We start from the raw sequence: 26,318 nt of genomic DNA, 5'->3' as shown, positions 1-26,318 counted from the left end.
AATATTTTTATCAACTCATATTCTATAAAACACAAAAGCCATATATATGAAATAAATAAATAAATACAAACTTTAATCTCAATTTAATTTCTGTATACTGTCCATAAAGATTTTTGTTGAGTTCTAAAAAATACACTGTTCATTCATTTATTTTTCTTCGCATAAGTCCCTTATTTATCAGGGGTTGCCGCAGTGGAATGAACTGCCAACTATTCCAGCATGTTTTATGCAGCAGATGCCTTTCCAGCCACAACCCAATATTGGAAATCACCCATACACACTCATTCACACACACTCATACACTACAGCCAATTTAGCTTATTCAATACACTATTCACTCAGCCTATATTCAATAATAAACATCACAAAAACTGCCTGCTAATGCATGGCTAAATCTCCAAAGGGAACAGTATTACATTTTAACCTCTTTCACCTCATCCTGCTTGCTGTTTCACCATCTAAACAATGAAGACATAATATAAGTCAAATTTGTTTCATTTTGATATTATGATTAACAGACACCAAACAGCCTCGTGTAGCTGCATATTTATATGAGCGTCATCTTCACTCTGCATATTTATAACAAAACAGGGCTTAAATATAACTGCCTCCTTTCATTATAACAGTATAACGTACATTACATTTAAACAATAAAGGTAAGCAATCAGTCAATGTGCAGAATCAGATCTTTACATAAATGAATATATTAGCTTATCTTTGCACTCAGCCAAAACGGTTAACTGAGAACAAGTGATTCAAAAGACATAAGAGTTGTTAGATAGAGACAACAAGATGAATTTAATATCACGTTTAACAAATATAGTGAGATGAGATCCAGCAGATGAACTGTCTGACATGCACTATACTCTCACCTGGGGTTTATGCTCACCCGCTGAACCACTGACTGCAGCTCTTGGCAGAGAGTGTGCATGTGTGTGGTCACGTGATTTGCGCTTTTAGCCGTGTACTAGAATGAACAGAAAACTTTTCAGAATCGCTAAATGAAACTCCGGTGTATTTCCCGCGATTTCTCTGCGCCTCCCTTGCGTTTCTTCTCTCTGACTCTCGACTATTTTGACATACACACAGACGATGCACGCTCACACAAGCCCAAAATAGGAGTTTGTGATTGGGCCAGCCCAATGTCAATACCAAAAAGAGCCAATGGGCTGCAGAGTGTCACATGGGCCGGCCTGGTCTGTCTGTCCGGGAAAAAAGCATCTACTTTCAGAGAGTCACAGATCACAGCAGCGTCAATTAATAAGGCAGAAAGAAACGATAGGCTGCTAAGCCTTTTATGGGCCGATCAGATCATAAGACGATGATCAGGACTGCCCAAAAAGTACGTCGGCCCAGCGGGAAAGTGCCCGGTCCGCCAGATGGCCAGTCCGCCCCTGTGAGGGTCTGATGTGGTGATTGTAATAGCACCAAAGAAACACCAAGCAGAATCACAAAGAACACTACACCATGCAAATGTTTATTTAAATCAATTTTTTCCTAATGTTGTTAGCTGTCATGACAAATTAACAAAATATTTCTTAAATTTGGCGGGCTGGCAGGTGTGAATGATTAGGATTATGCTACAAAAAAAATAAAAAATAAATAAATAAAATTACCATGTTGTAATCCAATTAATGTTGTAATTACATGTATATCCACAATATAATAATGACTAGCCCTAACATCAAATGTCATTAAATCACTTGAGAAGATTTTAATAAAAGAATTGCGTTGAGCCATATTATGGATGCCCGTTCCCGCCACTGTTTAAAAAAAAATTATCTATCTGTCTGTCTGTCTGTCTGTCCGTCCGTCTGTCTGTCATCTGTCTGTCTGTCTCTCTGTCTATCTATCTATCTATCTATCTATCTATCTATCTATCTATCTATCTATCTATCTATCTATCTATCTATCTATCTATCTATCTATCTATCCGTCCGTCTGTCTGTCTATCTATCATCTATCTGTCATCTGTCTGTCTGTCATCTATCTATCATCTATCTATCTATCTATCTATCTATCTATCTATCTATCTATCTATCTATCTATCTATCTATCTATCTATCTATCTATCTATCTATCTATCTATCTATCCGTCCGTCCGTCTGTCTGTCTGTCTATCTATCATCTATCTGTCATCTGTCTGTCTGTCTCTCTGTCTATCTATCTGTCTGTCTGTCTGTCATCTATCTATCTATCTATCTATCTATCTATCTATCTATCTATCTATCTATCTATCTATCTATCTATCTATCTATCTATCTATCTATCTATCTATCTATCTATCCGTCTGTCTGTCTATCTATCATCTATCTGTCAGTCTGTCTGTCTGTCTGTCTGTCATCTATCTATCCATCCATCTATCCATCCATCTATCCATCCATCCATCCATCCACCCATCCATCCAATAAAAGGAAATATATAGGCTAGTTTAACCAAGCTTTCTGTTTAATTGTATGAATTTGTTCTTTTTTTATTATGCCATTTGCTCAATTTAGTCTAAATAACAAGTATAGAGCATTAAACAGAGCGCCTGAAAATATTAGCTGTGGGTTGTTTGATTCCTTCAAAAGTCTAAAATTAAGATTTCTATATTATTTATCTATTATATGTGTAAAAATGATATGATTTACATTTTGTTGCAGCTGTTATTTCATTTTGCAAGAGTGCCCTCATGTGGTGTACTTGGGAGCTGCAGACATATAGACATTACAAAGGGCTAAAACTAAAAGGGCTGTATTAGTTCATATTTCAGTTCAGTAAAATTGAATAAATACTGTCTGCATTTAGAAAAGCGGGGATTAAAGTCAAAAGCCTGACTTCACTGAGCCGAACTCATCGTCTACGCTTAAATTGATTCTGTAACAGCAAGTTGAAGATCATTTGATCCAAATAATCTGAGTTCTGTTTAAATAATCTAGATAACTGCTTGTGCACGTTCTTGTTGTAAAACTGAGATACATTGATTAAGCTGCGGTCACACTGGGCTTTTCCTCCCGTAGACTTCAATTCAAAAGCACCCGAATGTGTCAGACCAGAAACGCAGGGTTATGTGTAAAGTTTCGCAAGTTGCTGCGGTGCAAAGTTCAAGCTTGATGATCTCTGACCTGAGAAATCGTACCTGGTACGTCCTTTTGGATGTTAATATTAAACTAGGAGTAGATGACATGACATACAATATACAATTATTTATTGCCCATACTTCTAGTGAAACCAGTGAAAATATTATACAGTAAAAGAAAAATATTTACAATGATTAAATGATGAATTACCTGGGGGAGAGGAAGTAGTTGAATGTGCTTAAATCAAATAAATAAATATAACAAAGCTCAGTAAATGTTTTCAACAAACTAAACTAAATATGAAAAGAAACATCTTCAACGTACCAAATGTCTTAACTAAACTGCTCTAACTAAAAACAAAACATACAGAAAACAGCACATTCTCCTGAACCTAGTGGACTAATACAAAATATGCATCTCAGTGTTGTATATGTATATCGCGCGACTTACTCACATGTCAGTTAACTGGAAAAGTTCACAAGCAAACACATTGCATTATCAAATCTCAAACTTTAGACAAGAGCATTAAACAAGCAAAACACATTCTCTCAGACTAGCCCTCGCAAGAGAGACTGTCCTCATAGAGACCCACAGAAAGAATAAGAGCGAGAAGTTTTTCTTTTCTTTTTTTTTTTTTTGCATCATAACACAATTACAATAAGGCAAAATTCAAACAAATAACAACTATTATCTAAATTTATAGAACAGAGCACAAATAATAAAGTCAATAACATAGTAAATCAAAAAGAAAAAAGATACTTAAACTAAAGAAAAGACACAAAAAAAAAAAAAAAGAAGGTAAAAAACATTTACATCGGGTCTTCTATTAATTAATTTTTTTACATTTTGATTGTATCAACTTTAAAGATTAACAATATATATATATATATATATATATATATATATATATATATATATATATATATATTGTTATAAATATAAATAATATGTAATAATAATAATATATTATATTAATAATAATAATAATAATAAATATAAATAATATATATCTTTCCATAATAAACCAAAGAAAATATTATTTTTTGAAAATTGGAAGGACAACTTGAGAGAAATCTTTAACCACTCGAATGAATCGGACCAAAAGGTTCTGCTATATAAACATTCAAAAAAATAAATGTGCAGTCGATTTAATGTCAACCTCACAGAATGTACAATTGTTGTAATCAAAATTAAATCTACGTCTAAGAAACTCTGATGATGGATAAATATCATTAAAATTTTAAAATGTACTTCTTTAGCTATGGGAGGTATTTGGTGACCAGGTATTTGGTAATCTGGGGCCAAAGTAATGCTCTTGCATCCCTGTCTGCGGCCAAAATATTCAAATCCTTGCACACTGTAGAATTCTTGGTAAAACGCCAGAATTCATCCATGTAATGCCTCATGGTGAACTGGATAATCACCTGTCGGTTTCGCCCCATCTCTTTCTTTCCTAAACGATGTACTGAGTCCACTATACTCTCCAATTTTTTCTGGACCATTGTGCAATGATCTTTGTCATGATCTCGAGCACAACATCCCTTGTTTTTTTCCATTTCCTCCTTTAGGCCACGAAGTTTGAGATTCCAACGTCATTTATAATGTTCCAGCTCCTATACACGCTCCTTCATCTCCACGTATTCTCTCATCATTTTGGATATCTCTTTTGCAAGTGCACTGGACACTGGAGCTTTCCCGTCTTTGATCTCCTTTGCGTTAAACTCAATCCCTTTGGACAGTTCGGCGATCATGATCGAATTCTGTTTTATCTGAGACCTAAAACATTCCATCATCTCTTAGATTATTAACTGCGTCGATAATGGCGCCGTTGGAGACCTCAGACTGAGTATCCCCTTTTATTTTCTTCTGTGGCACCGTAATTTTGGTTGGTGTAGATTCTAATGGTCTTCTTACACTCACCGACATAGTTTTCATCTCTTCACTTGCAGTGGTTGCGTATGTTAATGGGTGTACCCCAAGACCAGCGTCGTTTGCTACACTCGTTTTCAACTTTGGCATTTTTAAACAGAAAATCTCTTAAATTTTAGACTACTATGTATCTATGCACCTTTCAAACCTTTCGTATTAAAAAAATATCAAGAAGGACAAGCCATGCAAAGATTTGGGACTAACGATGAGTAGAGTCACGATAAGAGCATGTGCTCAGTTCGCCAACTTGCCAGAACTCCTATAAGAGCAAGAAGTAGCGAGAGAAGGGAAAAGATAGAGAAAGAGATCGCCATAGTAGTTTGGGCTCGACTTTTAAACGCTACACCTACCAGCGATTGGTGGCGCAAACCCCCTGGCCAACGTCGTCAGCACAAAATGCAGATCCTCCAATGCCGTTCGTATATGAAGGTAAATCAGTTGCGTAACTCAAGAGCTTGCAAATGTAAATGTGAGCACTTGTGATAATAATATTTGTATGTGTAGGTTGAAATGTACACTTACAGCTCTGATGTGAACAGCTGAAATCCTCGATTGCTTAACCCTGCAGATGAGATGCTCAAAGTGGACCCTCAGCCGAGCGATGGACACTGTCTCACTCACCTAGTTGCTCTTCCTTTGAACACACATATCATGTTGAAGGATGCAAGTTCTGGACCTAAATCAGATGTAATGCATGTAGATGTATAAATTAGAAAGAAATGAAACTGCTTTAAAATGTATTAGGTTTTACATATAAAGTATACTTCAATTCATTAAAGTTTATGCTAGTTAATACTACAGTGTGCTGTTGCATTCATTAACAAAGTTGTAGATACTGCAATATATACAGTATAATACAGTTTATTATAGTTAGTATGGTTCAAAAACGTAATATTGTTTACTATAAATACTATTACAACTTCTTATTTCATGTGGGTTGAATCGTATCTTTAGAACCATATAACATGATTGAAAGCAGCTCCTAGATAACTCATATCTGTTTTCTTATATAAGAAACAAACAAGAGAAGCACCCAGCACAGTCCTTAGCTTAGCTAACAGTAATTAACATACTGATAATTATTAAAAAATCATAACTTACCCTCTGATTGCTCGAGGCCTCCAACAACGTGAGCTGCCCTGTGTCCTGACAAACAGAAACGCCCCATCTCATTGGCTGGCTGTAGCCAATAAACTGGTTTTGCTGCTCTTTTACTGGTATGTACATTTCCACAGAATTTATTATTTTTAACAAGAATCTCTTCAGAAAAGAGTTTAAATAAACCCTAAATAATAAAATAATCGTGGGAAATTATTATTTTGCACCTCAGTCCTGTTGGCTGCTGGCATTGTTCATTGGTCAGGCATCAGCCAATCAAACAGCTTTACACCTGCCCCGCCCCTCCCCTGCCCAGCGCTGCTCACGCCTCTGCATCTGCGAGTGCACAGATGAGTTCTGCTACAGAGATCGCGGGAGATGTGTAGCAAAAGTCAGAGCGCGGGAGATTTGTAGTTGTACTGACGAATCTGAGAGGTTGTGAGTGCCGACCTGTGGTTGTAGAGCAAAGATGCAGTCAAATTTGCCGTGCACACGTGTGTCTGTCACTTTGTATTTGTGAATGACATTTTACAAATGCACAACTATTAATCTGCAACTTCCAATTCAAAACACAAGTGTGTGGATTGTTGTGTGTGTGTGCAAATCGAGGATTTCAGCTGTTCACATCAGAGCTGTAAGTGTACATTTCAACCTACACATACAAATATTATTATCACAAGTGCTCACATTTACATTTGCAAGCTCTCGAGTATTGCTACTGATTTACTTTCATATTCGTACCTGAAACACACGCATGAAACGGCACACCCACATACAAACGCACACACCTATCCAAAATACGTTCTGCAAGCGAACGTAACAGCATCACTTGACTGTGCGAGACCAATTGAGGATCAGAACATGACCTCTCTGTTCAGAAATTTAAAACATGGAGCAATCGCTGGCTTTTTAAAATGTTTAATAAGCTTGTTTAATCCCGCCCCTTTTCACAGAGCCGTATGACAGAATATGGCATGCTCAAACTCTGTGACCGCAGCTTTATGTTGTGTGCTACTATGGCAACTACAAGAACTGATAGAGCTCTGAAATGAGACACAGGTAGTGAGCAAGTGAGCCGGATTTGTTTTTAGAGTTCAAACATATAATGATTTAACCATAATAATCAAATAATACGGCTTGCAAGAAAGCAAGAGAGAAGGCTAACAGGAAATTGCAGATCATCTCAATAGGCTACATGTGTAGCAATATATTTTAAAATATAGGCAATAATTTAGGCCTATTGGCATGAAATGAAATATTTGTAATAAAACATTAAATTCGTGCTTGACCACGCCCGCGTGCGTGAGAGAGAGAATATCCGCTTGCTACCAATTGTTGCTTGCAAGGAAAAGTTTTAATGCATCCCAGGCTCCCTGTAACACATAAAATGTGCTAAATTTAAGCACATTAGGTTTAAAATAATGGCAAAAAAAAGCGGTGTACGCACAAGCAGCGTGATTTTCAATTTGCTCCCAAATCCACTGCAGAATGCTGCTTTCCCTTTGACTCTTGTTTCCTGTGGCCAGTGGGAAAATATTTTTATATTAAAGTGAAGCAACTGCTCAGCCCGGATCATCCCCCGTTTATTACACTCAGGGTTTACAGCTTTAAAGTCATTCTTTAAGAAATGTAGCCTAAAGCTTTATATTAGTCAGTGCTTTCTTCTCCCTGTGTTGGCGTGGGTTTCCTCCGTGTGCTCAGGTTCCCCCAAATCCAAAGACGTGCTATTGGTGAATTGGGTAGGCTAAATTGTCCGTAGTATATAAGTGTGTACGGATGTTTCCCAGTGATGGGTAGCGGCTGGAAGGGCATGCGCTGTGTAAAACATATGCTGGATAAGTTGGCTGTTCAATCCACTGTGGTGACCCTAGATAAATAAAGGGACTAAGCCGACAAGAAAATGAATGAACACATATATATATATATAGCTAGTACACCCATCACAGATCTCTCTTTTAGATTGATATTTTCTACAGGATGCTTTACAATATTATGTTTGTGCATATACATTAGATTATTCAGTATTAATGCAAAATTTGGTACTAATCTAAGAAAAAATAAACTGATGATTGGGTAAAAATGTTAAATAAAATTTTAATAAACAGGAACATATTTTTACAGAAACAGTAGTTTGTAGTTGTTTCGTTTGGAATAACTTATGAATTTAAATGTGTTATTGTTTTATCCTTAAAGACGTTTGGTTTGGTATATATATATATATATACAGGGCTCGAAATTGCGACCATTTTGGCGATCTCAAAATATATTCAGGAGCATTTCTGCGAGTGCTTAAAAGTGTTGTGTGCGACCAATTTTTACTGCAAAATGTTCACCACATGCGCAGATTCAGGAAACATTCACGCAGGATGCATCTCTAAGCTCTTTGTCTGCACTTGAAACGTAAAACGCAGCGCTCAGGAATGGTTTAAAACAGTTGTCATGTCGACTTGCTGCAGTAAATGCCAAGTCAGTAATGCTTGCCCCGCCTTCGCGCTCTTCTTATTGGCCCACCACTGCTCTAGCACTGAACGCGAATGACTGGTTAATGTCAGCTGTCAATCACTCAGCACCTTCTGGCTTCAGATGACAGAGAGAGCTACTACCGCGAAACATTGTAAAGCATTGTAAAGACAGATTTTGTTTTAGAAACCATCTAGTTACAAATAATGACACATCTTACTAATGATCATGTGCTGAATGTTAATCCACCATCTACACTTTTCCAAGAGTGGATAAAAGACTTCCATTGGCTTTAAGTCCGCTATGAAAAGTCTGTGGGATGGAGTTTTCAGGTAACTGTTTGCCACATCTAGCACAAGAGCTTCTGTTTAATCCTTCATATAACCGCCAGATGCTGTCTGCCATGCAAGTGGCCGCTACATGTCAAATTTAACACCACATCATCACAAACGAGCTTGCACTGAGCAAACTAACAAACTAACAACTAATCATAAAAAGCCCGGTGTTGCTATTAACATGACGTGTGCATATAATAAGGTACAGTATGTGTCAAAAGCATCAGTGTAATATCAGACAGCACTCGTGAGAACAGCACAGTTATACCGTTAACAGATTCATTCATGTCCAGCAGTGTGTGCAGGGCCGATGAGCGCTCCGTGTATCTTTTGGTCACTCAGTTATATTATAAAATGTATTTTCTTGTGATGACGGGATTTCGTTGAGACATATTTTCCTCACGCTTGCATATATATATATATATATATATATATATATATATATATATATATATATATATATAAATATATATATATATATAAATATATATATAAATATATAAATATATATATATATATATATATATATATATATATATATATATATATATATATGCAAGCATGAGGAAAATATGTCTCAACGAAATTTCAACGAATATTTTTTTTTTTTTTTTTTTGCTTGTTAGTTTGATTAGTGTTGATTTCAAATGCAATAAATCTGTTTGTATAAAACTTGTAGTAACTGTGCTTATAATTGGTGAGTGCAACTAAATTTTGGCTCATGAGCCTAAATTTTTTAAGTTAGGAGCACCGGTGTGTAAGCTGAGAAAATATTATATACTTTTTCTTCTATGCTAATTTAGGACTACTGAGACATTTCAAGCATGGGATGGGTCCTCCTGGTGAGGCAGAGTTCCTCACAGCTTCAATACACATCTCTGCCATTTGCTTACAGTAACCATGTGCTCTTCACCATACACAGCTCATCTGCTCGTGATCTTCCTTTGGATAACTTGTAACTTGTAACTTTTGATTACTCATGTTTGGTGTCATTTGACAGTTTATGACTTCAGTGTTGTAGTGATGAAATCAACAGAGACATTGATTAATTGTGTTTCAATCTACAATATATTTGCTGAGTCATGACCTGAGGAGAGTATGTTAATGTTCTCCCCCACTTTATCTCCTCAACTTTGTTCTCATGTTCAGCTGGTTTTGGGGGTTGGTTTTCACTCATGTTTGACAATGCTTTGCTCAGGGTACAATAATGAAAGGTAACTGTTGATCTGGGAGAATGGCTTTTACTCTGCATCTCCCGCACACCGGTGCGTAGCCTCATATGCTAACAAAGGCAGTTTCACTGTGTTTGTTGCTCAGCAGTGCACATGTTACAGCTAATTTCTTTATACAGTATGCTAGTTTATTTCATTCTACTGTCTGTATTTTTAAACATGTAACTTGATAAACAACTTTGCCTGCTTTAAGACATAGAGATTCTTTCTCTTTATCAACGATGTTAACAACTTTAATGGAGTCGGATTAATTACAATGGAGTCAGATAATTAATGGATTTAAACACACCATCCTTCAACTGCTTTCTGTTTCCGATTATTGGTTCAGAACAGCAGCGTAAGCTTCAAGCCTTACAGGTGCTACCAAGCAAAAAGGTTAATTTTGAGCCCTGTATATATATAAAACTCTTATTATTATTAATATTATTACAAATATTACAATATTATTCAAGGTCTCATCAATTGTGAAGATACCAGATAGCCAAGTGAAAAAAAAAATGTGCACACAGGAATTGAAATTTAAACGTTATACTAAGTAATATTTATAACAAAGATTTTTCACTAGTGTTGGGAATAAAAAACTATTCCAATTCTGATTCTCAACCCTAGTGAAAAATGCTTGTGGAAATGGCGCTGCTTGACCATTGATCTCTTTTTTTGATTATTTATTTGTCTATTTTATTAATTAAATGATTATTTAACAAAATATTGCCTTCTCTATTTGTAGGTAGAAGGGGAAGCAATTCTGTTGATCATCCTAATAGTGAGTATGATACTTGGTTGGTCTTTACCTTCATTGAGTTTCTAATCAGTTAATTCATAATCTATAATATCAAAATGATCTCTTTTGTCAGTGTCTTTGAGAAGAATGGTTTTAGTGGGAAAGACTGGAGCAGGTAAAAGCTCTTCTGGAAACACCATCTTGGGCAGAAAAGTCTTCAGAGCTGCCAAAAGTGGTTCATCTGTGACTAAAGAGTGCTGGAAGGAGACTGCAGAAGTGGCTGGAAGAGGAATTACTCTGGTGGACACTCCAGGTCTGTTTGACACGAATGTTTCAGAGGAAAATCTGAAGCTGGAGATCAGTAAATGCATTAATATGACAGCTCCTGGACCCCACGCCATCATCCTGGTCATCCAGCTCGGCCCGTTCACTGAAGAAGAGAAACTCTCGGTGGAGAAAATCAGAGCCGTGTTTGGAGAAGGAGCAGATAAACACACCATCATCCTCTTCACACACGGAGATGAACTGACCAGCACTATTGAGGAATATGTTGGTGAAGCTGAAGAGAACCTGAAAGAAATCATCAGACGCTGTGGAGGAAGATATCACGTCTTCAACAATAAAAACATGGAGGATCGTGGTCAGGTTCTAAAACTTCTGGAGGAAGTGGAGAACTTGATCACTGCAAATAGAGGCCAGTTTTACTCCAGTGACTCTTACCAGGGTGTGGAGCTCATGCTGAAAACTAAAGAAGAAGAGCTGAGACGAGAATATGAGCAGAAGCTGCAGGAAAAGCAGAGAGAACTGGAGGCCAGATTCACTGAGGAGAAGAGGATCCTGGAGGAGAAAATAAAAACACTGACAGCATCACAGCAGGAGAAAGAGGAGAAGATCCAAGAGTTAGAAAGACTGAATGAGACGAACAAGAATGAAATGATTGAGTACAGGCGATATTATGAGGAAAAACTCAGAGAGGCCAGACTGGAGGCAGAAGAGACTCGCATTAATGAGAGAAAGTTGACAGAGATCTTTACCATGTTACAAAGCCTGCATCTCTAATCAATTTTGCATTTGATCAATATCTGAAACAAAAAGAACTCTTAGGGTGCTTTCACATCTGTAGTTCGCTTCATTTGGTCCGCACCAAGGGCAATAAATGATAAATTGTTGCATGTTCTGCCATCTTTGGGTCATTTTCACACCACACTGCTGGCTTTGGTCTGAACCAGTTAAAAGAACCAAAATGCAGTCATCTGACGAAATCCACATCTCTCATTGGCCAGATGTTGTTGAACATATTTCCTAAACTGCTTATCGATTGGTCAGAATTCATGTGCAGGAAAATTCCAATGAACTCCCAAAAGTAAACAAACCGGCAGACACAAAATGACACTTTTGACTATGGAGGGACGTTTGCGCTGATTGTATTCCTGCTCATAGTATACTAATGTTGTAATTATATCCACAAGATAATAATGACTAGGCCAGTAGCCCTAACATCAAATGTCATTAAATCACTTGAGAAGATTTTAATAAAAGAATTGCGTTAAGCCATACTATGGAAGCCCATTCCCGCCACTGTGTAAAAAGATTATCTATCTATCTACTATATATATATATATATATATATATATATATATATATATATATATATATATATATATATATATATATATATAATACTATATAATTTGTATTCATCACTTTAGACAAACTATACATTTCAATAATTAAGCGCAGCTGCGGCTGGAAAACAATGTTTTAATGCATTGCACATCACTTCAGGAGGAGGCGTGAATTAATTTAGCTAAACTGTGACATGGTCATCTTGTGAAAATATTACCAACAAATGTTTGTCCTTCTCTCTCTCTCTCTCTTTCTCTCTCTTTCTTTTCATAAAGTTCTTTCAACAAAATTTTTTCCTTCATATCCCATATCTTTTTTGGTTCGCTTTTGGTGCGCACTTAAGTACAATTGCTGCATTTACACCTGCCCAAACAAACCGTACTAAGAGGAAAAACCAACTCTACTGCGATTCAACCAAACTAAATAAGGCAGGTGTGAAAGCACCCTTATTGCCAGGTATTTACATGGGTATGTTTTTTTTTTTTTTTTGTTTTTTTGTGTGACATGTTTCAACAATGCAAAAGAATGATGGTGACATGACAAAACACAGATACTAAAGAATAACAAAAAAATAAATAGAGAATAAAAATATATAAACTGACAAATTTATGTGTAGGTCTATTAACCAGTCGTTCTCAACCACATTCCTGAAGGACCTCCTTAGTAGAGAATGCAAAATGTGAAATGGGTGTAGCAGACAAAGGAGACAAGAAAAATGTACAGTTCAGGGGTGCGTTTCCAGAAACCATCGTTAGCCTACTAAGGTCACAAGTTTCGTCATTACAAAATAGTTTATTAATTTGTTGTTTCCCAAATCCATCGTTCCAACAAGCATTCGCAAACTATGTCGCAAACTTGTACGTTTCCTACTACACCTCTAGCTGTAGTTAAAAACATAGTTCCTGGCTGTGTTCTATTCCCACTTATCCCCCCTATGCCCTGTTCATTTCGAACATTCTAACATATAAACTTGGAATGATTAAAATAATAGAAGCATTACGCTCCTCTCTCTAAGGTGGAATATGCTTTCAAAGTATTTTTACAGTTCAATTTAAGTAAAGATGCACCGATATAGATTTTTTGGCCGATACCGATAACCGATAATTCTTCAGACTTGGAGGCCGATAGCCAATATATATAGGCCGATAATTATAAATATTTAAATATTTATATTTTTATACAGCAGACTTTATAAAAGACTGAACTGCTCTCATGAACTGAATAGAAAGAAGTTGTTATTTCATTATGGACGTTTTGTGTTATAAATATGGCCAAACAGAATCTGCGGACATTTTGCTATTTCTCTGAAGAATTTAGTTTAAAAATTATTAATTATGCGGAATGATTTTAGGAGTATCGTAACTAAAAATTTATATATGAAGTCAACAAATAAAATCTTTTTAACTTTTATTTAATATTTACAATGCAAGTCCAATTAGATCCACCTATTTGGTAAACAGAGCAAGTTTCTCATATAATATCTCTACTAAAAGACAGAAAATATTACTGCACAAACTGTGTTGTATATAAATAAAATTAACATTTTCATAATAGTCAAAAATATCACTGAAATTAATCTAAAAACAAAATAAATATAAAACAAGTAAACAAATGGATTCGATGGGCTAAAAATCTGCCGAATTCTGTGTATTTCTGCACATGCAGGTTCTGTGTGGACCTAGTTATAAATAATGAGGTTTAAATGACAAATCTGCAACAGAGAAACTACGGTTTTGGGAAACACTCCTCACTACGTCATTCTGTTTCCAAATGATAGTCACGAGTTATGTTGTTAACTGACCCCTGGACAAGGGTTGAAACCACTTGGAGGAGATTAAATGCTGAGTAAATTTTCATTTTTGGGTAAACTTTTCATTCAAGGGGTTTTTCATCATAGAGGTATACTGGAATGTTGCAATTTCATTTGTTTTGAGCCAAGGATTTCAAATATGTTGAAAAATAAACTTGTGTATAGAAGGAAGATGCTTTATTTAACTACCATTAAAAACATGATGTATTCATAACAATCAAACATATGATGTATATTCATATCAAGCTTTTACTTTACATCACTGATGTGACCACTTTTAATATTAGGTATTGTAAATCTACTGTAAATGGATTATCTTCTTAATTTATCATATCCAGCTATTTTATGATTGTCAACATGGTTAGATTGCTTGCAGCAGACATTTTGTGAAATGCATTGTTTATGAAAACTGAATGTTTCTGTTACTGATACGTTTCTTCTGGTTAACATCACTGAAGATCATTGTATTTCTCAACAGAAATTGATTGTGAAAAAAAATACTATATAGCCTATACATGTTTTGTAGTAGAAGCTTAACCAAACTACCCATTGTTAGAACAGCGTCACAACAAAGAGCCCCACAGTACTTCACAATATTTTATAAACATCATGGTAAAATAACAAATTGCCATTTTGTTTTAGATTTTACACTGTAAGAAATAGCTTTTCTGATTTGGAGTTTTTGTATTGTTTCTAGTACAAAGATCTAAAAATGAATAAATCAAGAAGCATTTTACAGACCAGTAAATTAAAAATTTACATTTTCAGAAATGAGTTAAAATTAAATGAGTTTTTCCCCAAAAGAAATCTGTAAAATAATCTGCTAATGGGCTAAGAAAATTGCCTCAGTTCAAAAGGAAAAACAGGATTATTTTGCTGGGAAAATCTCACTTCATTTTGACACATTATTTTTGAAAGACACTATCTTTTACTTGTCTAGAAAATGCTTCTTGCTTTAATCATGTTTAATGTAATTGGACTAGAAACAAGACAAAAACTCTAAAAAAAAAATAAATAAAAAAAAAGAATAGCATTTTTGCAGTGCTTTTGTTGCCATGATTTTGTTATTTTTGGCGTTTTTTTTTTTTTTAGATTAAAACAAATTAAATAACTGATACAACTAATAAAGGAGACTATCATATATTTGGGCTGAACTTATAAAAAACTAGCTCTTATATTTTTGAATGGTCTGTCTACTCTAAGTTCAGTGACGATTATAAGTGACAAGAAAATTAACACCAAAGTTCCCTGAAAAAATACTGTAACACCGCAATGTATGAATTCACGTTATTCTTTTAAAGATATCCTGCAAAAAAAAACCGGTTTGAGATTAGGCAAACAAAAGCAATGCCCATGTCCTCGTTCAGTTGTGCTCGTAGCTGATACACAGAGGCAAGGAAACATAGTTCCGAATAAATAGTCTATAGCCAAAACAAATCATTCTTAATCGTGTATTATGTTTTGCACATATATCTCCGATAGTTTCTAGATGATTATATTTGCAAGCTGAAACTGCATATCTCAGACATGCAATATGTCAGACTCATCTGCACTCAATGGAGACGATCTGAAAGCAAATTATTTTCATCCTATTCGTTTCACGTTGCTCAAACAATTCATGCACTCTCAAGGTAACTTGTGAGTATTATGTAAACTCCACCCACTGGAATTTTCCATACACACTACCTTTAAAGGTAGCTATTGTCAACCCTTGTGGTATTTCAGCATTCGTTGGCCAGAAATTAGAAACGGAAAGTACAACAGCAAATGTTTTCGGAAATCCCGAACGCATTTTAAAAAGGGATTTTTTGAAAAGCGTTATCGAGGTAAGTTTCAGACCTTACATTTTCTTGTAGTTAAATTTATGCTGTAGTCTTATTAAAAAAAACAACAACAACAACAACAACGCTACAGCTGAATTTTTCTCTGAAGTGCGTCATCACATTTCCTTAATATTTGCTGTGACTTATATACTTCTATATATTCTATTTATCTTTATATATATATATATATATATATATATATATATATTTATATATATATATATATATATATATATATATATATATATATATATATATATATATATATATATATTTTTTTTTTTTTTTTTTTTTTTTTTTTTTGTGGCCGGCGTGTTTAATATGCAAAGAAATATCGATAAGATTCAGGAAGCCCTTTTTGAAGGAAAGAATCGGTATAAAACAATTAATGTCGCATCACCAGGCTCTCCAGAGTTTCCTGCAATTTCCACATTTTGTGACTCGGTCGTCCTTTAAGGTATCGCTGCTTACATGGTAAACTTTTAACAAGAGTATCAACTTAATCGTATTAAAATCGGAGAATTGGTGTCTTATGTAAATGCACTTAGAAAGTGTCAGGTGAAGTCGTTTCCTCCTTTCTCTGTATGCTTCGCATTGTTGTGTCAGAATCCTTGTGAAATACAGCCATACTTTAGAAAGCTTAGTTTAAGCAAATTTGATAAACGCGATCATGCGTGTTAGATCTGAAGGGAGTCGCTCCCTGCTCCGTGTGTGTGTGTGTGTGTGTGTGTGTGTGTGTGTGTGTGTGTGTGTGTGTGTGTGTGTGTGTGTGTGTGTGTGTGACTTATACTAAACGATTTTTTTAAGTTCCAAAAAAAAAAAAAGTGTCTCCATAAATATACTTAAATATACTTATACTTATATTTTTGTATACGTATAAAGTCTGGTGAAAGGGCTGGCGGTTCTTTTTTCCTCAAAAAGGATTTTTTGTTGCAGTTATTCGCTTCATTTAATGCTCATTTTAATGCAGCATTTAAAGCTCAATTATGAGCTTTAAATACTGCATTTTTTGTGACATTTTAAGCACTTTTTTGCTAGATAAAGGCCTATTTTGTCGGATGGTTATCATATGCACACCTTTTTTATGTACCAAAACATTTTTTAAAGGTTTAGAATTAAAAAAAAAATTGTTTCTGTATTATATTTGTTAAGTCTGAATCATTATGTAAATAGGAAGTGTGAACACTAGACGGAGTTCTCGCATATATAGCAAGTGTTGTGACTCAGAGTGGGGAGAGTTGTCCAGCTCGTGTCTGGCATTGTAAAATACAGTAGAATAGCAAACAATAATTGGTTAAAAGTTTTTTTTTTTCCTTTTTCAAAATGTTTGGCTTTTTTCAGAAAATATATATTATATTATATTATATTATATTTTAAATATAACTATAAGCAATAGTTTGTCGTTTTAGGTCAGTTTATCAGATGGTTAGGAGTTTTTCCTATTTAAGTCACAAGCCCCCAAAAGGATCCTCACTCTAATCCTTGCTATATGGGATGTTCAGGGTACTGAATATTCATAGATTGATTTTAAAATTTATAGTTCAGGCTTAAAAATCATTTAGTTGCATTTGTGATTTAAAAAGTAATTGTGATTGTTTTTTCGTAGAATGGAAAAAAATAATTTGCTACTGAATGTGGTCCTGCTGGGAAAAACAGGAGCTGGAAAAAGTTTATCAGGAAACACAATCCTGGGTCGACAAGCTTTCATCTCAAAGAAAAGCCCCAAATCTGTCACACAAGATGTCACTATGGAGTCTGGATCTGTTAATGGGTTTCCAGTCACTGTTTATGACACTCCTGGGTTGTATGACCCAAAGCTGAGTGAAGAAAAGATTGAGCAGATGATCAATGAGAAGGTCCTCCAGAAATGTTCATCAGGTCTGTGGGTGTTTCTGCTGGTCATCAGAGCTGACAGATTCACTGAAGAAGACAGAAAGACTGTGGAGAAGATTGAGAAGATGCTTGGTCAAAATCGTGTTGATAAAACATGGATTCTGTTCACCAGAGGAGACGAACTGGAGGAAGAAAACACGACGATACAGGAGTTCATAGAGGAGACTGAAGAACTGAAGACACTTGTGCAGAAATATGAGCACAGATACCATCTGTTCAACAACAAGAGGAAGATGAAGAAAAAGAGAAGGGGTGAACAAGTGAAGATGCTGTTTACAAAAATACTGAAGCCTTACCTTGATGCAATGGGTGAGTGCTTTATAATATTACATCCAGTCACTTTTTATGAAGATTATTGGCAGTAACCGAAGATTAAAAATGGTGTTCAGTTTCTGTTTTACTTCTTTTATTCAGCAGGTGCAGAGAATCTTTTGAGAAAAATACCAGCAAACGTCAAACTAGTCTCTCGTGTCTCTGATCTCCAATCCAGACGGATTGTTCTTGTGGGTAAATCTGGTGTTGGTAAAAGTGCAGCTGGAAACACAATCCTGGGACAGAAAGAGTTCAGATCTGTGAGGAGTACGCGTTCAGTAACCAGTAAATGTTCAGCAGCTCAGACCACAGTTTCAGGCAGATCTGTGTCTGTAGTCGACACTCCTGGATTCTTTGACACACAGATGAAACCTGAAGAGTTAATGAAGGAGATCGCCAAAAGTGTGTATATCTCCAGTCCTGGACCTCACGCTTTCCTCATTGTGTTCAGAATTGATGACAGATTCACTGAACAGGAGGAACAGATTCCTCAGATGATTGAGCTGCTGTTTGGTGAAGAAGTGTTGAAATACTCCATCATTCTCTTCACTCATGGAGATCAGTTATATGGAGAGCCTGTAGAGAAGCTGATAGAGGAGAACTGTAGATTAAGATCTGTAGTCCAGCAGTGTGGAGGCAGATATCATGTGTTCAACAACAGAGATAAGAATAACAGAGAGCAGGTGGAGGATCTACTGCAGAAGATTGACTCAATGATACAGCAGAATGGAGGAGGACACTACACTAACCAGATGTATGAAGACGCTCAGATAATAACACAAGATGAAGAAGAGCAGATACAGAGTGAACAGATAAGAAAACAACAAAAGGAGAAATGGAGACAAGATAAGATTGAGATAGTAGGAAAGGACACAGTGAGTAAGGAGATAGACAAAAGTCGTGGGTTTAAGAAGTTTTTTAAAAAGCACAAGCGTTTTTTTTATTTTGCAGCTGTTGTAGCTGGGATTGCTGTTGGTGGAGTTGCTGGTTTAGTTCCTGGAGCCATTGCTGGTGGAGCCATCGGAGGTGTAGTAGGAAGTGGGACACTGAAAGGAGCTGTTGGTGGAGCTGTTGCTGGAGCTGCTGTTGCTGGAGGTTTTGCTGCAGCTCCAATAATAGGTGGAGGTTATGTGGGAGTTGCTGTGTGTGAGAGTGTCATTGGAACTGCAGCTGGAGCTGTTGTTGGTGGAGTAAATAGTAGATCTATTGCTGGAGCTGTTGATGGAGCCATTTGTGGAGCTGCTGTAGGTGGAGTTTTTGCTGGAAGTGTTATTGGTATGGTTGGTTTTGGTGGAACTACACTTGGAGCTGTTGCTGGAGCTGTTGCTGGTGGAGTTGTCATTGGAGGGACAGCTGGAGCTGCTGCTGGTGGAGTTACTAGTAGATCTGTTTCTGGAGCTTGTTGTGGAGCTGTTTCTGGAGCTGCTGTTGGAATTGCTGCTGGAGCTGCTGTTGCAGGCGTTGCTGTTGGTGGAGCTGCTTTTGGTGGAGCTGCTGCTGTATCTGCTGTCGCAGGAATTGCTACTGGTGGAACTGCTGCTGGTGGAGCTGCTGCTGGTGGAGCTGCTGTTGGTGGAGCTGCTGCTGGTGGAGTTGTAGGTTCAGCTGTAGGTGTAGTTTGTGCTGAAGCTGTCTGTAAATCTATCCAAACTGATCATAATATGTAAGGTCGTGAAATTCTGGAGCTTTTTGTTGCGGGGTGGGGTGGAAGGGGGGTTTGGGGGAATTCAACTGCAGGTTAAAACCATAATATTAGCATAAACCCTGTTTAAATATTATCAATAAACTGTTAAAGTGTGTGTGTGTATTCTATGATTATTTACAGTATAATTTATCTGTATTTGGCGCATGTGCTTGCTTATACATCATATAACAAACTATTACCACCAGGGTTTTGCTACCATCCTGCATCTTCATAGGAAGCAGGGTAGACACACAAAAGTATACATATACACCAACGTCCATTATCCTCCTGAATTCATGTCCATCAGAGAAGTGCTGTAGAAAGGGCAAAATCAGACTGATCAGTCACTGATGCACTGAAAGTCTCCAAAATCATCCAAACCCCAAAAATAAACAAACCCCATGTTTGCGATCTAAACCACTACATTCTCACCTAAAATGTCTCAATTAAATTATGTGGTCAAACAGCCACAGTAAATGTCAAATCATAGTGAGTTTAGTCCTTTGTTTGCTATAGCCACGTTAAAATTAGTTTTGCTCTTGCTGTGCAGTATTTGTCTAAAATGTTATCAGTTATGCTAGATTTTGTCCTGGTTGAGTCAGCAGTACAGGCAGAGAGAGAGAGGGGGAGATCATATGTGTATATAAATTACATATCTTAATCTAAAATTGCAATAGCTAGCAGAATTTTTATAATTTAACAAAAACATAAAATCTTACTGAAGATTTACTTATTCAGTAATAATAAATAATTTGATAATCAAAAGTAATTAAATTAGATGTCTAAAAGCCTAATTAAACAATAAAATAATAATTATGCAAAGGAATTAATCCTTTAATGTTGCATTTTAAAAAAATTATTAAAAGACTGTGCACTTGAAATAAAACATTCATTCATGGGCGCTGCGAGCGCTTCAGTTTGATAGTGCAGATATAAAGTTTAAATCTCTATTTCTAGCTGGCGCATCTTCTGGGTGTGCATGATGTCTGCAGTGGAGAGCAGGCAGAGTTTAGCAGCTGTTAAACGAGTGCACTCGCGCTGCAGAAAAAGGAAGGCTCTGGAAACTGTCACTCATAGTTCCAGGTTAATTCTTGCTACAAACATTACATGATGGAGTTTAAATTAATTGTCAGCGAGTTGTTGTGAAGTTTTGTGTGTAGTTTATGCTGTTTGGTTGGTAGAGTTTGAGAAATTAGTAAATTAGTAAATTAGTAAATTAACACTAGTTGCTGATGATAAAAGCTGTAAAGCATGACACATGAGAGTGACAATTTTGTGACAGGTGTATATACCTGGTTGTTTAATAAGATACTCAGTACTCTGTTTAAAAAAATTAAGTTTATTTGAATGTGTTTATTTCTGTTATTACTAGCCAAGAAATGTGTTCATGGAACATGCAAGTTATTGTTGTTTTGTGAAATGTCGGTGTAATATGAAATGTGATTATGGTTAAAATGCTTCTAAAGATAAGCTTATATTTAATATTAAATATTTAGATGCTTCATTTGTAAGACGCTGCAAATTGTGCATTTTATATATTTTAGAGATTCTGTTATTAAATATATCACACAGAAATGAAGGCTGTTCCTTTGCAGAAGCATTTACCACATAAAGATTCATTTGTGAAATGACAAGGTTCTTTTGATGTTAATAAAGAACATTTATTTCCAAAAGTGTAAAGAGGGATGCTGTTTACTCTTCACATCTGTTCCGTAACTCAGAGGATCACAACATAGAAGTAGAAAGTCTGCCTGACAACAGCTGATTTCACATCTGTGGTTGAGGATTTTACAGAAAAGTTTTTTTTTTTTAAAATAAATGACATTATTACAAATATAATACCAAAAGCTAGTTATCAAATTCAAACAATTTTGTCAGCTCAAAAATGGAAACCATAGTTATATATATATATACATATATATATATATATATATATATATATATATATATATATATATATATATATATATATATATATATATATATACACACACCTGTCAACATTGGAATGTGAAAATAAAGGATATGCCCACCACAATAAGGGATACCACTCAACTGCCACCCTAAAAGAAAAAGGGAATCCCGCTGTTATATTTCAAAGTGTTTTTATGCCTGTAATATGTATACCTTTAAGAAATACGTTAAAACAGTGGTTCTTAAAGTTTTTTCATCAAGTACCACCTCAGAAAAAAATTGTCCCTCCAAGTGCACCACAATGAGCAGTATTGAAATACAGTTGCATAGCAGGCCCAGTAAAACAGCTACAGCTCTGCACAGTTTAAAAATGGGGCAGATGAACAACTACTATTAAGAATATTTATTTTTTAATAGCCACTTTAAACATTATATAGTTTAAACATTATATAGTTTAAACATTAATAATGTACTGTGCTTACATGTAAAAAAAATACAAATTGAATGTCTACATTTAAATTAAAATGTGCTTTTAAAAGTTAAAAATGGTAGGTGACTGTTCTTAAAAAGAAAAAAAAAAAAAGAAAAAAAAAAAAAATATATATATATATATATATATATATATATATATATATATATATATATATATATATATATATATAATACATAAGAACTGCTGTACTTTAATGTAAAGTATTCATCAATACCTGGAAATGCTGCTTGGACCTCATAAATGCAGGTTATATGTCATCACATTAAAATATAAACCATTTTTGATTAACTTTGAAATATGTTTTGCATATACATCTGGGTATATGCATGTACATATGACTTATTGGATTATTCTGCGTACCACTAGAAGACAGCCCGTTTACCACTAGTGGTACAAGTACCACAGTTTGAGAACCACTGCATTAAAACATTGAGAGGTAAGGAGTTTCTGCGACCCATAGTGCTTTGCGAGTTGTTCACCTTTTCAGCTAGAATAAAGGTAATCCTGTTGCTCTATTATGTCAAGTGTGTGTGTTCATTAAATTATTACATGGGGTCAGAAGTGCTTGACGAGCACACGGCCCCAGAAGAATGGCTCTTACTCCACCAGAATGTTTTCCATTTCATCGTCCAAATGAATGGGTTGACTGGAAACAACGTTTTCAGCGTTTTCGGAGTGCTACCAAACTGAATAAAAAAGATTGAGAAATCCAGGTTAGTTCGTTAATCTACACCATGGGAAATGAAGCTGAACACATAATTAAATCATTCATCTTTAATGAGGAAGATGAAAAGAAGAAATTTGACGTATTGTTAGGAAAATACTATGGTTATAGAAACGTGATTAACGAGCGAGCCTGCTTTTTGCAAAGAGTACAGCGTCCCGGGGAAAAGGCTGAAACCTTTATTAGAACTCTCTGTGATTTATCAGAACACTGTACATTTGGGGAATATAGAGATGAATACAACCGGGATCGGATAGTTGTTGGTGTACTTGATAAAGAACTGTCGCGCAGATAACAGTTAATGTCAGATCACGTTAGCTTAAACTATACAAAGTGTGCTCCAGAGTGAGATGGTTGCGCTTTAAGTCCACCAGCAGGGGGAGGCGTGCGCAGCAGTTCTAGAGGTAGCGCAAAGGAAAACAACAGCAGACAGGAGAAAACAAATGGACACCTAAAAGGAAAAAAGGCAAAGAGAATCAAAATGTGGACGATGTGGACTAGATCTGGTAGAATAAACAAAGCAGTTGAATTTGAATAATTTGAAGAATGTTTAATAGTTACATTGTTAATTTAGTTTATATTATCTACTGAGAAAAATGAAGAAAAAGTAGTTTTGTTTTTGTTTAATGACATTAAAGATGGCTTAATGCCAGTGAGAAATGTTTAAAGAATACTTATTGTGTAAAAAAAAAAAGTGGGCGAGAGGTAATGTGTACCGTTAAGAAATACGTTATAAGGGGATTCTGCGACCCATGGTTCTTTGCGAGTTATTCACATTTTCAGCTAGAATAAAGGTGATCCTGTTGCTCTGTTAATTCGAGTGTGTTCATTAACCTATTACAATGCCTAAATAAAACAAAAGCATGGAACAGATTCACATTCAAGAGCAAAGGACGTCCCCTGGTGGATCGGCAGTATGGGTTGCAATTGGAAGATTGGCTCTTTAATACCTTAGTTTAATACCAAATACATCAGTTCTATGTGTATCAAAATAAACTACAAAATACAGCAGCCACAACATGATTAAATTAAAACACCGCATTTTGTATTTTGAAAATACTACAAAATACTTTAACAAGGGAGCCTGACATTTCTTTACAAACCTTCCAATAATAGGCATATTCGACCCATCCCCTCATCATTAAACTAGTGACGTAAACAGGTCACTGAGCAAGTTTAAGTCAGCCTCTCTGCACCTCGTTCCCCTCTACTCCTGTACATGAACAGCTGTTCATAAACGTTTGTTTCTCTTTGATTTTAGTAAAAATTTTGTAAACATTTCATGCAGAAAGTCCTGTCTTGAAGATGATCTCTTCAATCATAGTAAAAACCATCTAATGCATATAAGTTGTATTATAGTACTACTGTATATCTTTTTGTGTTTACATCCATTGAGTGGCCAGTGAAACTGACACCAACTCTTAACAGTCTTCTATTCAAAAATGGTGATATATTCATTCATTTTCCTTAGGCTTAGTCCCTTAGTTATCGGGGGTTACCACAGAGGAATGAACCGCCAGCATATATGTTTTACACAGGGGATGCCCTTCCAGCTGTAACCCAGTTTTAGGAAACACCCATACACACTCATTCTCACACACACACTCATACGCTACAGCCAGTTTAGTTGATCAATTCCCCTTTAGCGCATGTGTTTGGACTGTGGAAATCCACGACAGCACGGGAAGAACATGTAGACTCCACACAAAAATGCACCAGCTGAGACTTAAACCTTAAACCTTCTTGCTGTGAGTTGACAGTGCTGCTGAGCCACATAGCCAATGTGCCACATGGTGATATATGAAAAGGTTATTTTTTTTGTTCAAAAAATTTATTTATTTTTAAGTCTTAAATACTTAATAAAAACATGATGTCTGAAAACTACTCAAATCTCCCGTTTTAGTGATTTCCATAAATCATGTGTTTTCCAGTTGTACTCTTAATGTATTTTTTATAATTCAGCTTTTGACAACCATGAATGATTAAATGTTTTACTTTTAGGAAATAAAATATTTATATATTGTTTATCATTTCACCTCACAGCAAGAAGGTCGCTGGTTCTCGGCTGGGTCAGTTGGTGTTTCTGTATGGAGTTTGCTTGTTCTCCCTGCGTTCGCGTGGGTTTTTCACCAGTTCAAACACATGTGGTACAGGTGAATTGGGTAGGCTAAATTGTCCGTAGTGTATGAATGAGTGTTTATGGATGTTTCCCAGTGATGGGTTACAGCTGGAAGGGCATTCGCTGTGTAAAACATATGCTGGATAAGTTGGCGGTTCATTCCGCTGTGGCAACCTGATTAATAATGGGGCCAAAGGCCCGTGCACACTGGGACGCATATTGTAAGCGTTTTCCATCTATGTTTAACGCCTTGGGACTAAATAAAGGGCGTCAATGTGATCGTGCCCACCAACGCGCAAAACGCCAGGCGTAACATTAAAAGCTAATTTTTAAAGAAACGTCTCATGCTGCGCCACGTCGAAATCTTCACCAATCAGGTTGGTTTTGTTCACATGCACGGAGCTGCTTAAGTTACAGTAAACAGCACTTGAAGGTGCTCAAGCGCAAAACTGTCAATGTAAGCGCACATTGATGTAGATGCCGAGAGCCGATATGAATATAACTGCTAAGACCACATGACACTGAAATCAGGATAAAATATTTTTAAATTGTCCAGTGTGTGATTAATGAAATATTTAGTTTTCCTTTTGTAATTGTGGTAACAGTATTGAGTTTACCGTTTAAACATTTAAAATTAAAATATTGGTGATTTTAAAAAAAAATGTAAAAGCAAAAAAAAATATTTTGATTGCACAATTATACATGATGTAAAAAATACACTGACTAGTTCAGACATCAGGAAATCATTTTTTACAGTGATCTATGAAAATGATAAGCACATTTTATAAATAATCAAAAATGTATTTTTTTAAGCTGGAGAAAGGATGGCTTTGGTAACTAAATGTACCTGCAAGTGTAAAACCCCCCAAATAGTTTATGGAGAGCAACATGGATTTCCTGGAGTTTTCTTGCAAACTTGGCAAACATCACTCAAGCAAACAAGCACTGAGATAAATAGAGTCTGCAGTACAAATAATAGTTGTAAAATAAAAATAAGAGAGAACCTTTAAAAAGATAAATACATTACTTTTAAAATGCTATAAATTATTTTATCACCTTTAAAATAATTGTTGTCTTTATATA

General features: G+C 35.7%; 2 protein-coding genes across 2 annotated transcripts; both read left to right on the top strand.

Moving 5' to 3' along the window:
- The first annotated feature begins 10,842 nt into the window (after positions 1-10,842).
- Positions 10,843-12,019, top strand: gimap (GTPase, IMAP family member). The gene is made up of 2 exons (XM_087243826.1): positions 10,843-10,879; positions 10,971-12,019. Coding segments are annotated over exons 1-2 (927 nt in total). The 5' UTR covers positions 10,843-10,878; the 3' UTR covers positions 11,897-12,019.
- A 3,972-nt stretch (positions 12,020-15,991) lies between these two features.
- On the top strand, positions 15,992-19,995 carry LOC147845375 (GTPase IMAP family member 8-like). Its single transcript, XM_087243572.1, has 3 exons — positions 15,992-16,099; positions 17,703-18,298; positions 18,404-19,995. Exons 2-3 carry the CDS (start codon positions 17,704-17,706, stop codon positions 19,966-19,968), a joined length of 2,160 nt encoding a protein of 719 aa, XP_087099698.1. The 5' UTR covers positions 15,992-16,099; position 17,703; the 3' UTR covers positions 19,969-19,995.
- Positions 19,996-26,318: the final 6,323 nt, after the last annotated feature.

This window comes from Danio rerio, chromosome 3 (genome assembly GCF_052040795.2).
Source record: "Danio rerio strain M-AB ecotype USA chromosome 3, GRCz13ab, whole genome shotgun sequence".
Classification (NCBI taxonomy): domain Eukaryota; kingdom Metazoa; phylum Chordata; class Actinopteri; order Cypriniformes; family Danionidae; genus Danio; species Danio rerio.
The sequence above is the reverse complement of the archived record's forward strand: the minus strand, read 5'-3'. Positions and strand labels throughout refer to the sequence as shown.

Coding starts and splice junctions, on each gene's coding strand:
- LOC147845375 (XM_087243572.1), top strand. CDS start 17,704: ATGGAAAAAAATAATTTGCTACTGAATGTGGTCCTGCTGGGAAAAACA. Junction 18,299..18,403: donor GCCTTACCTTGATGCAATGG/GTGAGTGCTTTA, acceptor TCTTTTATTCAG/CAGGTGCAGAGAATCTTTTG.